Below are 17529 nucleotides of genomic sequence, written 5' to 3' on the forward strand. Positions count from 1 at the left end.
TTTGTATCATTTATTACTCATAAAACAAGGGTGACAACATTCATAAAAGCGAAGCTCTAAAACGGTAGGACAAACGAATATTAACACTTGTAGATTGTCAGAACTGAAAAGCCGAATAAAAATGTGTAAGTCTAAACAAAATTGTAAGGAAATTTGTTGCAAAAAGGCTTAAATACAGAATACTGTGTAGGACATACTTATATTTGTAGGACTTGATTATAAAGATTATAAAACTTGTTGTTGACAGGTTAAAAAGCAACTGGACGTACGAACTTTCTGGTAACGATTAAAGAGTGGCTACGCTTTCCAAATATAGAAAAGTTACGCTTTTAAAAAGGGTTAGGATGGTAAAGATTTAATTTGTTACTGTAAAAAGAACAATATAGACAAGGCGTTGAAATATTTTTCAAAATCTGTCAATTTTTGCATCATAGGGTTATTTTCGACGTAGAGTTCTGCTCTTTAGCTTACTTTGTCTTTTTTTACGGTTTCCTAAAAAAGCCTAGTTGAACACAGAAAACTATTCCCCCCTATTTCGATTTTAAAAAAAAAAGTGGGGGGGGGGGCGTGGGTTTCGGTTGCTATTTTTTATAATCTTATTCTTAGGTCAGATTAGGTTAGGTTATACTGGGTACAGGAAAACAACCTCCCCTTATTTTTGGATGCCCAATAAAACTAAAAAAGTTTTCAGCCGTTTTCAATAACTGATTTATAGCAAAATTGTAAATGTATTTTATTTACATTTTCTTTGCAAATTATCCTACTTGTTAATGTTTGTAAAAGCATAAAAATCGCAACAAATGATTTTTTGAGGTCAGAAAAGCGTCTGTATCATTTTTAGCTTTTTAGATGGGAAGGGATATTTGTACTGAAAACTAATTTCACCTTTGTTTTACAATATATGATGATTTGCATCTGTAAAGTTATGCTACAGCTTTAAAACTAAAAGAAGAGAAGTAAATATTGTTAAGGAAAGCTTGATAAAAGAGCACCCCCTCCCCCTTAATTTTAAAATTAATTGTAAATTAGGGAAGGTGTAGTTTCTTCTTTATGTCAAACCCCTATTGGGCTACCCTGTGCTCAATATAACCTAACCTTGCATCACCTATAGTTAACACTCAAAATATACCCCACCCCCCTCACATTATTTCAAAATAATGGATACAGGGGATTCTATAGGGGTTGGAGGCGTAGTGTTTTGAGAGGGTTTGGGGTTTTAATTGAAAAGAAAAAACAGACCATAGAAAGAAAGTAGCCACTGCGGGGCCTCTTTCCTAACACTGCGGTGCAATCACATTTACCTAATCTAACCAATTATAACCCATTAAAAGTTACTGTGAAAATACGATGAAACCCGCTACTTCGTTTTCTTTCCAGGATCCGAAAGAACATTGTCCCGTAATTTCATTTACCTAGATACCTATTTCAATGTCATTAATTCTATATTTTGATTTTTCCTCTATTATTTAGATTTCTAATACATTTTCTATGTTCCTGATTTTAGCGGCTGTTTTGTTCTCAAAAGTAAACAGAAATAATTGAGTAAAAATTTTCTAAGAACAAGGAAGTGATCGTCCTTAATGTAAAAACTACTTTTCTTATGCTTTAAGTAAGCCAATCTACCACAAGGGTACATTGTGTTAAGGTAAAGCGCTAAGTAAGCAAAGCAAAGGACCAAATGATAAATGTTGCAAAATAAAATTATGAAGCAAAATATTGTGTTAACCATTCTATATTAACTTCTATAAAACTAGAGTAAACTGTACATACATTTTCAAGTTTCAACTCTCTAGCTGAATTAGAAGTTTGGGTGAAAACGAGTTAAGAACTCTTAGAGGGCCCGATCTTTAAGGGTTAAAAACTATGCCTTACTTCATTTCCTTAAAAATTCATTAATTATAATTTTCTTCTGCGTTCTATGCTTCCTAAAACATTGTTATTTTAGTGTCTGAATATTAGTTTTTATAGAACACATTCTCCGTGCAAAAATGCTTGTAGAAAAAAATTATCGCCATCATTATTTTTGTTTTGTGTAGCGTTTATTACGCCACCAGATTTCTTAACAAAACAAAACAAAATTTTAGATTTCAATTTTAATATTTGACTTTTGAGCTTCAGGGAGGTGTAAAACAGACATTTGGATCGAAGTGTGTTCATTTTCAAAATTAAAGGGTATTGATTAGATGCATCCCCCTATATGTCTACTCCCCATGGCATAATTTTTTAAGGTGGTTGGATACCCCTCCCCCCCCCCATACTGAAAGTCTCTGGTTTATATTTGTTAGTCCCTTTAAGATTTGATAATCAGATTGAACAGAAGGCGTTAGCACATAAGATTTACTGTACAAAAGACCCTTTAATTTGTCCTTTTTAGGGAAGCTTCACACAAGTCCTAGTATGGTTTTAATGATTAAGCTATCAAAAGCATATATGGTAGAGAAATTCTTACTTATGAAATCATTTCATTTTTGTATGAATTATTTTTTGTATATTTTATTTCAGATAATAATGAGAAACTATAAGTTAAAACGAAAGGAAAGGACTGCGATTTTAAATACTTAGAAGATTTTTTTTTATTTGACGCTCTACCATGGAAGTATATTAAAGTTCAGGTATGATTACGTCCAAATGTAGCGAAATATACAAAAATAGTAGACTTAATAAATAGACAGCCTTTTATGGACAAGGACAAAATGTCCACTAGTTCTAGTAGCACAGCAATAACAAGGTAAGAACAAAATTGTTGAGATAGAAAAATCATTTAGGTTAGGTTAGGCATTTATAAAAATTTATATTCTCCTTAACTTCCAATTTATTTCTACCCAGTTGAGTAGATGCGCTATACTTTGTGAGAAAATAAAAAGGGAATTACGCATAAAAAATGCTGATATTTGTTTTCTTTTACATCCCAGAAATGTTTAAGTTATCCTGGATTTAAATTCCTAAAATATTCGGCCTATTTTTTTAATGCCTACAGCTGGAACAAGCCACAGTGACATTCAAAAAATAGTTATTTGTTGCATCGTATTATATGTAGCTATCCGTCGATTTTAAATTAAAAATTTTAGGATCAAAACCTGTTTTGTTTGAAAACAAATTCATTAACTTTCAGAGTACCCCTGTACTCTTATGTTTTTGTGTTTTGCAAAAAGAAATCTAAGAAAGAGTCGAGTAAATTCTGTCAAAAAATTTAGACATTTTGTAAATGTAGCTTGAAAGACATTTAGAAGTTAAGCACTGTTTTGTCCAACAAGTTGGGGCTATATTCTAAAAATAATTAATGGAAGAAGCAAACAATTTAAGCATACAATGGGCGAAGAATTGAAAAAAGAATAATTGCAGTGGTGGTATTTTATTTAATTTTATTGAACGAATGAGATTTTAATCAAATTATTTTAAACTATTCAAATCTTTTCCCAGTATAGCTTCGAAACTAATTAATATCCGCTGGTTCTCAGTAATACTGAAAAATCATGTATAGCATACATTTGAAGACAATTTTCCAAGAATAATAGAATAAAAATTATAAAACTAATGCCAGTATTTGTAGCCCGGGACCACGATTTTGAGGGGTTGGAGGTGTTTCACGCCCCAAGAACATAGACTAAACAACCACAGGACCAGTAGTTATATTCCCTGAAGAGAGGAATCCGTTTGGTTCAGTGGTTACCGAGATCTTAAGGGACGGACAGACTTTGTATTATATGTAGATTATTTTTTGGTGTTAATAATTTTAGCACATCTTTCCCATTATTACATAATTTGTCTCAATTATGATTAAATAAAATTGGCAAAATAGTTTTTCCATATCAAATTACTTTCTTATATTTATCATAGTAAGTTGAATTAAGGAAAAATCAACATAAAAGTCTAAACTAAGATATCTATTCAGAAATTGAACCCTATAAAAATTCTTATAATCGCATTCCTAGCGTGCACAGCAAGTTTGAATTCAAAACATAGAAAAAATTCACGAAAAACAAGAAAAAATCCACGAAAAATAAAAATGTTGTGGATTTTTGTTCTGTTGTGTGTGTTGCCAGTAGTACCTGGAGTTGTTCAGTTGCCAGAGGATAGACATCTGGAGCCAGAATTATCAAATTTTAATTCAGGGAAACATACTTTAAAGTTTTTTTAGTTGAAATTATCAGTATCGCAGCTACTCTATAACTAGAACCTCTTGAAAAGACCTTTTCTATCCTATTGTAAAGAGTAATAAGGTTTTTAAAAGCGAAGCTTTTCTATAATAAGGGTCGGTCCGTCCGTCCGTCTGTAACGGATAGCTTTTTTCGTTTATTTAGGCATGTTAGAATTGTCCTATCGATTTCAAACTTTGCATGGTGATTCCTGTAGTAGTTAGGTACGATTTAGAAAGCGTAGCAACTCTATAATCGTTACCAGAATGTCCGTACGTCCATTTTAAACATGTTGATTTTAACTTTTTTAACAACAAATTTGTATGTGATAAAAGCATCTGATTAATTTGATTTTTGGAATACTGATTCCTAGGACAACAAAGTACAATATTGTAAGCGAAGCATCTCTATAATCTAGTACTAAAAACGTAAGTATGTCCTAAAACATTATCCTGTATTTAAGCTGTTTTTCAACAAATTTAATTAAAATTTTGATTCGAAATTTATAATTACGTTCTTTTTTTCAGTTCTGACACACTACAAGTATAAATGTTCGTTTATTCTACCGTTTCAGAGCTTCGCTTTTATGGATGTTGTCATCCTTGTTTTGTCTGAATTTTATGATTTAGACAACTCCAGAACTGATTAGGTTCTCTCTTGTAGGGAAGCTTCACATAGGTCAATGGATGGTTTTAAGCTATTATAACGTAGTAAGGCTTTATTTGTCTGAGGCTTAAGATATCAACAAGTGTTAAACTGATCGAGTTCTCCTTTTAAGGTAAGATCTAAATAGGACTCGGGATGCTTATAATATATTTTAAATAGTTTTAAGCTATTATTCTGCTTCCTTCTTATCTCTTTAAATTGAATTATATTAAAATAATTTATGTTTTGTCCACACCTCCCAAGTTGCCTTGCAATATTTCCAATAATTACTGTATTACATTAAACTGTTTTTTTGTTATTGCTGTGCTACCTAAATAATCAATTTAAATTTTTTGTTATAAATATCATTTAATTTGATTTCAATTAATGAATTAACATTTTCATACTAATTATTTAAGATATTTTTCATAATTATATCCCCAAGTAATTTTAGTGTCAAAATTTTACTAATTATCCTAAATACTTACATAGAATATTTATATAGGTTCATAGATTAATGTACTTAGAGTAGGCAGTTTATTATTTATTAAAGTACCCTAAAAGAATTCTATTGCAGGGATCTAAGGGATAAGACAATCGCCGATAAATTTATATCCATCCCCAATGATGATACACTAAGTTGCCTCTTTTGTAGATTATAATTAGTGGTTGAAACGTTTGAACATTCAACTTAATGAACCAACCAGTCAAAATTCAATATAATCCCCGATGTTATTGAGCCAACGACTAAGAAAACGCTATAGTAAAACTATTGATACCAGTGCAAAAAATAGCCCAATGTCTCCTCGATCCCTGATACTATTGACAGAAGCCAGGCATAATTTTCTATTTAGCCAGAGTTCAAGCCGCGCAGCTTAAGGCCGCATCTAAAACGCAGCCGAAAATAATCTCAACTGCAACTATTGATGAATCTGCAGTTACAGACTTGCAGCTGGAGGTGCGGCTGCCGAGCCCTGAAATATTTAAAATATAAATATTAAGTTATTCTGTGCTTGCTTACATTTCTTGAATTCTAGCGATAAAGCGCAGGGAGGTAGGGGACATTAGGCTGTCTATTGCACTAGTCCCCAAAGTTTTATAATAAAGTTTTCTTATTCGTTGGCTTAACAACTTTGGGGACCTTTAGTTAATTTTAATTTAACTGGTTCATTAGATTTAGTATCCATACGTTTCAACAACTAATTGTATTCTACAAAAAACAGAAAACATTCAAGTATTTTTCAAGCACTAGAATGTTTTAGCGATTCCCAAAAAGATTAGGTTTCTCAAAAAAATTCTCTGATTAAAACATCTTATAATGTTAATGTTATTCTTTCTAGTGACCTGTGTAAAAATGAAGAATGCTAAGAATCAATTGGGTGCTTTCCCTCATAGCACAAAACCTACCACCTCCTTATTTCTAAAGTGAATTTGGATCATGTTACTTGTAGGTTTAGCGCTAAACCTACAAGTAACATGTCCTAAATTAATAAACAAACAAACATAAACTGGTAAATATTAATATAGATTATATTTACGGCAGCATCTTGTTTGGCAACAATTAAATTTTAAACTGTATTTGACTGAGATAACTAGTGTAGAGATCCTTCAATGGGATTATAGATAGTAAAGATTGAAAAGCATCTTATAATTTAGTTTTGTTGTATAAACCCCACTTAGTATATATATTTATATCTGTATCGTATTTCCGAGGTGTCAATTATTTCAATATTCAATTTGCTTTCAAAGCTTTTATACACATACATTTTAAAAGCAAAACTTTTATAGTTTTTATAAGTGTTTGTCTGTTGGACGGAGAAAATAAACTTTGATTTGTTAAAGTTGTCCTATTGAATTTAAAACTTCATGAATGTGTTTATAGTTAAGATTTGCTTGCTATGTATATATTCATTCTTTTTACCCCTAGTTTCATACTTTTTAGTCTTTCTAAGGTGTCAATAACATTTCAAATTATTTTCTACACAAATTTAGATAGATAGAATCTTAACAGGGAGGATAGGAAAGGAGGGGTACGGGGGGTGGGCTAACTTCCATTTTAAATCTTAGTTTTAAAAAAAATCTTTTTGAAGGCATCGCCCCCCTAATAAAAAAAACCTCCCTGGACTTACAATAATGGTACAAACACACACACAACCTGATACTTTTATCTTAGGATAGTAAAGTAGCTTTCAGTGTTTATTGCACTTGTCTTTAAAGTTTTACATTCACTTTTTCTTTTTCGTTAGCTTATCAACTTTTGGGACTTTTCTTGCATTTTATAGTGGTTGGTTCACTAAGTTAAATGACCAGACGTTTAACCTACTAATTTTATTCTACAAAAGGGATAATTTTGTGATTCATCATTGGGAATGTATATCAACTTATTGACCATTGTCATATCCTTATTGATCCCTGCTTCTAAAATGAAATAAAAGTAATGTTTCATGTGTGTATGTAGGTTTAGAAAATATTGGACTTGTAATCAGAGGAGTAGAAACCCCTATACATCAGAGGTAAATACAATTTTAGTAGCGCAGCTACTCTATAATTTGAAATGTCCGTCTGTATGTATGTCTGAGACGTTTTGGGGGAAATGTGATTTTCTCGGCTACTATTCAAGATAGACAGCTATAATTTTTAGTGAAGAATCCATTGACATATGCCCATCTAATCTATACATTGTTTTGTCCATCTGTCTGTTACTTGGGGTGCTAGATCGATTCCTAGATTATCAAGTTTTTGTGATTTTCTTAATTCCTATTCAAGATGGAAGGCTGAAACTTTCCGAGATAAATGTATTTTTCATTCAATATATTTTCACCAAGTTTTATTAAGATTTGTTTATTAATTGGGGTGCTATATCGATTCCTAGATTTTTAAGTTTCCATGATTCAAAATTGTGTGATTTTAAAGGCTTTATGAATTTCCTATTTTATCAAGTTTAATAATTATTGTATGTCACTGCTCTATAGTAATTTTTTTCCCGATATCCATTTATAATTTTAGAGCTTCGCTACTGATGAATGTTGTCATCCTTGATATTAATACGACTACTCTATAAAAAGGAATTTTCGTACGTTCAAACATTCGACTATCCAGCCGACAACATATAAAAGATAATTGAAAATGTTGTTTTATGAATCTAAAATCGTAATTTTTTTCTTCTTAAGTTCTTAACCCCTTCTTACATAGTTTTTTGTGCTTTGAGATACATTGTGCATATTTTAGGGCCTTAACATTAGATCTTTTCATGAAAATACCCTTTTTCGAATTTCAATCTTCTGCTAACCTAAAAAGTTACCTTAGGGGCCTAGAAATATATGTACAAAATTTCAGCTCTCTATCTCTACTGGCGACCTAGCGCCAGGCATGTAAAATATCAACAGATAACGGTAGCACGGCGGTTTTAACAATATCTCAGTAATGTGCAGGTTTTTAGCTCTTCTGCATATTTCAATTTAAACACATAAGGCCAAAGATATTTTATCCAAAAAATCTTTTGTCAAAGTCTACTCTAGACCTAGCGCCAGTCAGTTTTCTAAAATCATGCATTTTATACCTGTGAAAAATGAAATGACCAGCGCTAGGTGTAGAGTAGACTTTGACAAAAGATTTTTGGGATATCATATCTTAGGCCTTATGTGTTTAAGTTGAAATATGCAGAACACCTAAATTCACCTTCCAAGCCATTCTCTAAGCATTTAAATTTTTTTTTTGAAATAACGGGATTTCAAAACTGCCTTTTGTAAAGGCCTAAAAAATATCTTTTTTTGTCCCTTTTTTCACTGTATATAGTTACAACTTATTAAGATATTATTCTCAGTTAAAAAAAAATTGGCGCTTCCAGCACCCAAACCGGCAAAAACAGGCAGTTAAACTTCTGAACCCCTACTTAACCCCCTGACAGACCCCCCCTCTATCTCGGGTCCTGTTACAGATAGAGACGTAAAACTTTTTTCTGGTTGTTCATGTGTATTTTTAGAGAATTACTTTTTCTAGTCATAGCGGTCAGACCGCTCTTTATCCGCTTTTTAGCGTCCAGCCGCTAAATATTAAAACAGCTGTAGAGTGGCCAATTCTAAAGCTAAGAAAACCAAATTTTATGACAAACTATTATTTTTTATAATAAAAAAATACCTTTTTTGACCATCGCCGAAAAAAACGACAAATAACGGAAACCGCCAATTTTGGCGGTAAAACGGCCAATTTTAAAGCTAAGAAAACCAAATTTTATGACAAACTATTATTTTTTATAATAAAAACAAAACTTTTTGACCATCGCCAAAAAACGACAAATAACGGAAACCACCAATTTTGGCGGTAAAACGGCGGTTGGCGGCGCTAAATAATATTTTTATCTGTTTATAGTTACAACTTATTAAGATATTATTCTCAGTTTAAAAAAATTGGCGCTTCCAGCACCCAAACCGGCAAAAACAGGCAGTTAAACTTCTGTATCCCTACTTAACCCCATAACAGACCCCCCTCTATCTTGGCTCCTGTTACAGATAGAGACGTAAAACTTTTTTCTGTTGGTTCATGTGTATTTTTAGAGAAAATTACTTTTTCTAGTCATAGCGGTCAGACTGCTCCTTATCCGCTTTTTAGCAGCCAGCCGCTAAATATTAAAAAAACTGTAGAGCGGCCAATTTTAAAGCTATGAAAACCAAATTTTATGACGAGCAATTATTTTTCATAACAAAAAAAAATGCTTTTTCTGACCATCGCCAAAAAACGACAAATAACGGAAACCGCCAATTTCCGCGGTAAAATGGCGGTTGGTGGCACCAATTAATATTTTTATCTGTTTATGATCACAATAAAAGACTACATACAAAAATTGGCTGATTAAGGTCTGGAAAGGGTCAAGACAGTTAATTGTTTAAACTAATGTAATAGATTTTTATTTTAGTCAGATGCCAGATGCAGACAATTAAAAAAAAATAACATTTAGAAATATTATCAATTTGTCTACAAAGGGTTAACAACAAAATTAAAATATACAAATCTAATTATTATAAACATCAAGATGATCTTCTCTATAAATTTTATTTGTAAAGCATTGATATTTTTATCAAATAATATGACAATGATGACAACATTAATAAATGATTAAATACAGACAAAAAATAGGATGACAACATCCATAAAGACAAAGCTCTAAGATCAGAAGTAAGGACAACTCTCTTGTAATTACTTTTGTAATATTTAATCAACCTTAGTAAAAAATAAGATGAAAATTAGGTGTTCAGGTATGATCCAGCAGGATATAATCCTCCTAGTCTTCAAATAACTTTGAATGACTCCAGTGTATTTATTTTTTTACTCATAGACTTAAAATTGTAAAATTAAGCTTATCTTACATGCCTACATGACATATTAATTTTTTTTTTTTAAATCAGCTGTTGTTTCCAGCTGACCACAGCCAGTGGCGGCAGTCCATGTAAGCTTCAAATCAATTAAATTTTTTGATAAATATATATTAATTCATGAGTAATAATAAACTTCCGTGAATAGTAAGGCCATTCCTTGACCGATTTTTAACTGATTTTTTATTTCCTACCTGTAGTTTTGCTGTTTTTAAGCTGCCAGTAGCGGAATTCTAAAACAGCTCTAGACCAGCCAATTTTTGTATGTAGTCTTTATTGTGATCATAAACAGATAAAACTAGCGCCGCCAACCGCCGTTTTACCGCCGAAATTGGCGGTTTCCGTTATTTGTCGTCTTTTGGCGTTGGTCAGAAAAAGCATTTTTTTGGTTATGAAAAATAATTGCTCGTCATAAAATTTGGTTTTCCTAGCTTAAAAATTGGCCGCTCTACAGCTTTTTAAATATTTAGCAGCTGGCTGCTAAAAAGGGATAAGGAGCAGTCTGACCGCTATGACTAGAAAAAGTAATTTTCTCTAAAAATACAAATGAACCAACAGAAAAAAGTTTTACGTCTCTATCTGTAACAGGAGCCGAGATAGAGGGGGGTCTGTTATAGGGTTATGTAGGGATACAGAAGTTTAACTGCCTGTTTTTGCCGGTTTGGGTGCTGGAAGCGCCAATTTTTTTTTAACTGAGAATAATATCTTAATAAGTTGTAACTATAAACAGATAAAAATATTATTTAGCGCCGCCAACCGACGTTTTACCGCCAAAATTGGCGGTTTCCGTTATTTGTCGTTTTTTGGCGATGGTCAGAAAAGGTATTTTTTTATTATAAAAAATTAAGAGTTTGTCATAAAATTTGGTTTTCTTAGCTTTAAAATTGGCCGCTCTACAGCTGTTTTAATATTTAGCGACTGGCCGCTAAAAAGCGAATAAGGAGCGGTCTGACCGCTATAACTAGAAAAAGCAATTCTCTAAAAATACACATGAACAACCAGAAAAAAGTGTTATGTCTCTATCTGTAAAAGGAGCCGAGATAGAGGGGGGGTCTGTCAGGGGGTTAAGTAGGGGTTTAGAAGTTTAACTGCCTGTTTTTGCCGGTTTTGGTGCTGGAAGCGCCAATTTTTTTTAACTGAGAATAATATCTTAATAAGTTGTAACTATATACAGTGAAAAAAGGGACAAAAAAGATATTTTTTAGGCCTTTACAAAAGGCAGTTTTGAAATCCCGTTATTTCAAAAAAAAAATTTAAATGCTTAGAGAATGGCTTGGAAGGTGAATTTAGGTGTTCTGCATATTTCAACTTAAACACATAAGACCTAAGATATGATATCCCAAAAATCTTTTGTCAAAGTCTACGATCTACACCTAGCGCTGGTCATTTCATTTTTCACAGGTATAAAATGCATGATTTTAGAAAACTGACTGGCGCTAGGTCTAGAGTAGACTTTGACAAAAGATTTTTTGGATAAAATATCTTTGGCCTTATGTGTTTAAATTGAAATATGCAGAAGAGCTAAAAACCTGCACATTACTGAGATATTGTTAAAACCGCCGTGCTACCGTTATCTGTTGATATTTTACATGCCTGGCGCTAGGTCGCCAGTAGAGATAGAGAGCTGAAATTTTGTACATATATTTCTAGGCCCCTAAAGTAACTTTTTAGGTTAGCAGAAGATTGAAATTCGAAAAAGGATATTTTCATGAAAAGATCTACTTAACATACAAGGCACAAGCATTTCAAAAATGGTTTTAAAAATTTCCTACCTCAACCAGGGAACCAGAACCAGCCGGCTACTTTAATAGCCGATATGGAGAACTATGCTTCTTGGTATCACTTTTTAGCCAAAAAAATAGCCACTTATGTAAATGCTTAATAGGGGGAATTCCGGTCAATTTTTTTCTTCTTCCTAAAAAAACATACTTCTAATAACTTTTTTACAGAATATTTTCGTTGCTAATTACACTTATGGCATTGAGGTTGATGCCTGTCTTGGTCCCATTAAGATCTTGCAACTAGAAGTTGGTCAAAAATTGGTCTAAAGAGAGGTGGGTGGCATAGACCGAAATTACCCCACTCTGGTCATTTGACTTTGGGGGGATGCTTCACCCCCTTAAAATAATTTTTATCAATATTTTAAACTATAAATGGAAAGCTTAGGTCATAAGCTTTCTAACAGTACTAGACGCATGCAGATCAGACAATTTTTTGACCGGTTTTTTCCCATTTGAAAAAAGTTGGTCAAATCACAAAAAACTTAATTTTTAACTTTTTTTTAAAATCATACTTTTTATTACATGAATATGTTTTTTTAAGCTTTATACATATATTAGAGGCAATTGCCAATTCACAGGTCTTGGATTTTTTTGAAAAAAGTGAAAACAGAATAAAAATGCATTATCAATTACTGAAAATTCCCTAACAGTATTTACATAAGTGGCTAATAAAGTGGTAAGGGAAAAAGTGTGTTCTCCATTAATGGCTATTTTTGTGAAAATTTGTGTTTGATTAGATAAAACTAAAAAAGTATTCACTGTATAAAAAAAACGAATCTATACACATAAAAAGCATTTAGTTATGATTATGTTTATTGTATTAACAATTCACTATTATGTATTTTTATCACTTTTTTAAGCATTTTTTTCAAGTTAAGTAAAATCACAATTTTATACCTTGTCTTGTTCAGAGCACATGTTTTACTGTCTAATATTCCCCTAGACAGCTGTGAGTAAGCATATAAGTAATTAACACATAAGCCAATAGTTAGATTGTTTTAAAACAGGAAATATATAATGTTTAGTGTACATATTTGTATAAGGAAAATTTTCCTTCAACACTGGCTATTTTAATAGCCATAATGTAAGAAGGGGTTAAAACGTGAATTTTTATGTTGTTTTGAGTTTGTTTTGAAAAAATATCCTATCTGTTTGTGACTAAACCATATGGGAGCATATTTCCATGTGAGGTTAGGTTGTAATTCTTGGCTTGCATTGGATTTTTTTAATTTATAAGATTTTTTACAAAATTCTGGTTGTTCAATGTTATTTTGCAAAGCAATTACTTTGTCATATTTGGTTCTTTCAGTCAAATAATAATGTTTTTTTTTATTTTAGGATAAAGAGAAAAGTTGAGCCACGTCCAAAGAATGATAACAAAAATGGCGCAAATGATCACAAAAGAAAATACAGGAAAATTTTTAATACTTCCATCTAAATGTGCATTTTTACCTTATCTCGTAAGGGCCTGATTCCCCTTCGATTTTAATGTTATCTTATAGAGAATCCTGAACATCATCCGTCTGTTTATGGGCCAAGGCATTCCCACTACTCAACTATTTAACCCGCGCACCTGACATAGCTGGAAAAGGAACCATTTTAACGTCTTTTGTTATGACGTGGTGTCGGGCCGAGATTCAAACCTATCTCAAAAGCGCAACGTGTTGATCCTCGGTCGCGGGTTAAAATGTGTTTTACCTATATTTTAGATAGCTAATATGCATAAAAACTTTACTGTTCTTTTTGGTCAAATGCAGTTTTCTTATTATTGCTACGTTACTTAACTTAAGGACGAATTTTTTTTCTTTGAATTTATTTGTACTTGTATTAGAATTAAGCCTAAAATTTTGTCTTTAAATATTTAAATTGTCGGAGTGTAAATAATTTAGTGTCATGTTTCCAAAAATTGCAAAATTGCAGGTTAAAACTCAGGTTCCAGAGTTCATATGGTAAAGTTTAATAACATTACCATAGCTGACTTGAAATGGATTAATTCTAGTGAAATTTAAATTTATTATTTTTGTTAGGACCATCTTTAAAAGACTAGTTAATCACCCATTCTTAAAAATAATTAGCAGAAAAATTTGAGACTTTTTTGCATTTAAAAAAAACTATTCTTTGAAGATTTTTTTTAGTTAACAAAGAATTAGATCTATAGTATAGATGTATATACAGATGACTACCTTTCCCCTTTTCCAAGGACCTTTTTCGTCTGCTAGCATATTGTTTTTGCTACTTGGGTGTGTTAATATTCCCGACACATTGGTTGATCTTCAAAGACCCATTAATCACGCAATCTATTGATAATATAATTATGATTGTCACCGTGAAAAATTATTTTTTTTCTACCGTCCATCTTTTATCGTGCAAACATAAGAGCTTATTACAAGATTATATTATAGATTACAATTACAATTTGCCATTTAAAAAACGCCAATAATTTTTTTCCCCATTTTCTTTTTATTTTTATTTTTGTTACAGGAAGGAATTTACAATTTACAGAGAAGCTTCGCTGCTAATGCCATAACACTCCCTAAATCAAATATAAACTTATTTTTATCCGAAGACCAATTTAGAAAAATTAGTTATTCATAATTGTGCTTATTCCTTAAAAGTGCATGTTTGATGTAATAGCTAATTTTCAATTTAGGAAAGATTGATTGCTAGGTGCGTAGCAACTCTAAATATCATGTAATAACCGTCAGTCCCTAGCCTTATTTAAAAATAACAGGATGTCTATGCATCATTTTGTCTCGAAGGATATCACTAACCGCTGGACCGATAAGGTCCTAATTTATAGTGAAGCTTCAAAGAGTTACTAAAAAATTCGCATCGGAAAAAAATAAAAATCTTCCAAAAAATAAACAAGATTTGGAAATTTCATAATGATTCCTACATCATTATACTACTATTCAGATTCTGTTCTTAAACATCACAAAAAAAATTGTCGAATAAATATATTTTTAAAAAGAGAAGTATTTATGATAATAAATCCAGGCGATTGGCTCATGCTATCAATATAAAAGGAGAAATTAGAAGCAGGTAAATCTATTCCCTTTATTTTAAGTTACCATTAATTAATAAGCTCTCCCCCCTTTTTTCCACCCATCTTTTAATTTATCATTCCCTATTCATTTACTAACATTTTCCCAAGTACCAAGCTTTTTTAATTTAAAAGCCAAACATATGTCATATCAATAATGTAAGTGCCATGATGAGATGAAAAGATTAATATAATGGTTACAAATTCATGCTTATTATGAACTAAATAGTTATGTAATTGCATTAAAAATGCACTTAAAAAAATGATTCACACCTTTTCTTTTCCTTATGATTTTTTTGTTTTGTTTATGCAATAATTATTACAGTTTATTGCTTATTGATCCATTTAATTCATTATCACTTACAAAGCATCTCTGTACTTAATTTTGCCCGTTGATTTAACCGTCTGTTTGTCTGTAAAGCGATTGGTTTTTATAATAGTTATTTATCGCAATTTATTTTGCTAATATGGAACTTACTATTGGTCAGTTTGTTCATCCAGTAGAATGGGAGGGGCTAAGGTGGAGATTGCGGGGGAAACGTTATTTTAGCCAGCTGCGAGTATCACCGTCTTAGAGTACATAAAAATCTGGTGCAACATCCAATTAATAATATATGGATTGTTTGAATACACGACCCTTTCCTTTAAATGTTGTAAAACCAGCATCAGATTAAATTGCATATCAAACCAAATTCTAAAGTGGCTTGTTATAAATCTAAATTCGAGATTTCTCTTTCTCCCTTTCTATCTCTATCCCATTCTCCCTCTATTTTTGGAATGCTCTTGTATTTATCTAAAGTTGGCTAGGGTCAGGGAGGGAGGACACACTGGCTTCATAACCACCAAGTTATCTTATTCTTTGGCTCAAAAACTATTGATTCTTTTAATGAATTTTGATTGGTTGGTTTCAATCTAAAAGCGACCAAACTTTAAAGAAAAGAAATTTTAGGGACGAACCTCTTAAAATCCCTGATTATTCAAACAAGGACTCACACATGCATTATAAACTTACAATTCAATATATTTTTTAGAATTAATTACAAAAGAGTTCTAATAGGAAGAGTTACATTGAAAAAGAATCAGTTTATAAAAGATAGAGAGAGGAAGACACACACACACACACACACAGAGAGAAGAGGAAGGGAGAGAAAAGAATACATTGATGGATGAAGAGAAATAAGAAAAATTAATACTTCGAGTATTAATAGTCAAAAACAAAATACCTAAAAAGTATCGTCAATTTTCGTAAAATATATCTTTTAGAAATGCTATGCACGAAAATTTTTGCAACTGAAATGCACCCAAAGATTAGGATTCTAGGTCAGACTTGACTTTTATTTCTCTTGTTTGTTTTCAACTTGCAAAAATTGTAAAATTCTAAATTTAAATATGTTTTTATGGGTTATGTAAAAGTTAAGAGTAAAGTCTAGCAGTAAAATTGTTCTTTAAATAAACAAAAAAAATTTGATAAATTTCTTGGGAGGTACCAATTGGTATATTCCCTAAGAAGCACAATCTTATGGGTTCAGCGGTTACCTAGATCTTTAGGTTTAGAGGGAGATATAGACATCGTACTACTTTCTCTTATACTAGCGGCTACGCCCCTAGAGGCCTCTAGGGGGACTTGAGGAGAGAGTCAAATTTAATAATTAAATTTCTTATTTTAGATTTTAAAAGAAAAAGTAAAAAAAATTTTTTGGGGGGGCGAAATTTTTTTTTTTTTGGGGGGGGGTGCCCCCCCCCCTCATTTTTAATTTTAGTTAAAAAAATTAAAAAAAAAATTTTTTTTGGGGGGAGATTTTTTAATTTTTTTGGGGGGTTGGGGGTGTCCCACCCCCCAAGAAAATAGTTATAAACCTTCCCGGGACCTATGAGAAGCTACCCTGTTAAGGAGAACCCTTTAGCGAGATCCTTCGGTACAAACACACAAACACACAAACACACAGACACACAAACACACAGACATCCTGTTACTTTAGTATGGCTGAATTTTCCTTATGAACATCTACTTGATAACTTATTTTGTCTGCTCTCTGTCAATTGAGTCGTTATTTAAGAGAATTGAGTGAAAATTATGAGCTTCGCTACTTATAATATCTTTGTTTTGAATAGAAATATAATATTTAGACCAAATCTTAGATGCTTTCAAGAATAAACAATCTATGGATTTATAGATAGGACACCTGTCCTTAAATAACACTTTATCATGTCTTTTGACAAATTTAGAAAGTCTCATTTTAGCACTCAAATGTATCTGCTTTTATACGATAAATAGATAATTTGACATATTCTTTTAAAAATAAAAGAAATCAAAAGAAAATTAACATTTGCCACCATTTTGCCTTTCTATAAGATAAGCTTGATTTTCTCGGCTGCAATCAAAATACTTTTTAACACAAAAAAGGGATTTTTTATTGACATAATGAACAACTCCATGTAAGAATATGTTAAAAATTATTGGTGTAAATTTTTTTACATTTTTGTAATGTAAAACGAATCAATGATTTTGAAAAGTAACCAAAGTTTTATACTATCAAAAGAGAAAACGTACTTTA

At 31.6% G+C, this 17529-nt stretch overlaps 1 protein-coding gene across 2 annotated transcripts in view; it reads left to right on the forward strand.

Annotated features, from left to right (window-relative positions):
- Positions 1-3959: 3959 nt before the first annotated feature.
- Positions 3960-17529, forward strand: part of LOC145328692 (inter-alpha-trypsin inhibitor heavy chain H4-like) — a 77153-nt gene continuing 63583 nt past the window's right edge. The window contains exons 1-4 of one of the 2 annotated variants that reach the window (XM_080172487.1): positions 3960-4110; positions 7238-7294; positions 13270-13341; positions 14926-14973. In XM_080172487.1, the coding sequence (XP_080028613.1) occupies positions 4007-4110; positions 7238-7294; positions 13270-13341; positions 14926-14973 (281 nt within the window). In that variant the 5' untranslated portion in view covers positions 3960-4006. The remainder of the gene's footprint in view (positions 4111-7237; positions 7295-13269; positions 13342-14925; positions 14974-17529) is intronic. The other variant, XM_080172486.1, reaches the window with a different exon arrangement.

This window comes from Acartia tonsa, chromosome 9, assembly GCF_053477335.1.
Source record: "Acartia tonsa isolate MP-2025a chromosome 9, ASM5347733v1, whole genome shotgun sequence".
NCBI lineage: Eukaryota > Metazoa > Arthropoda > Copepoda > Calanoida > Acartiidae > Acartia > Acartia tonsa.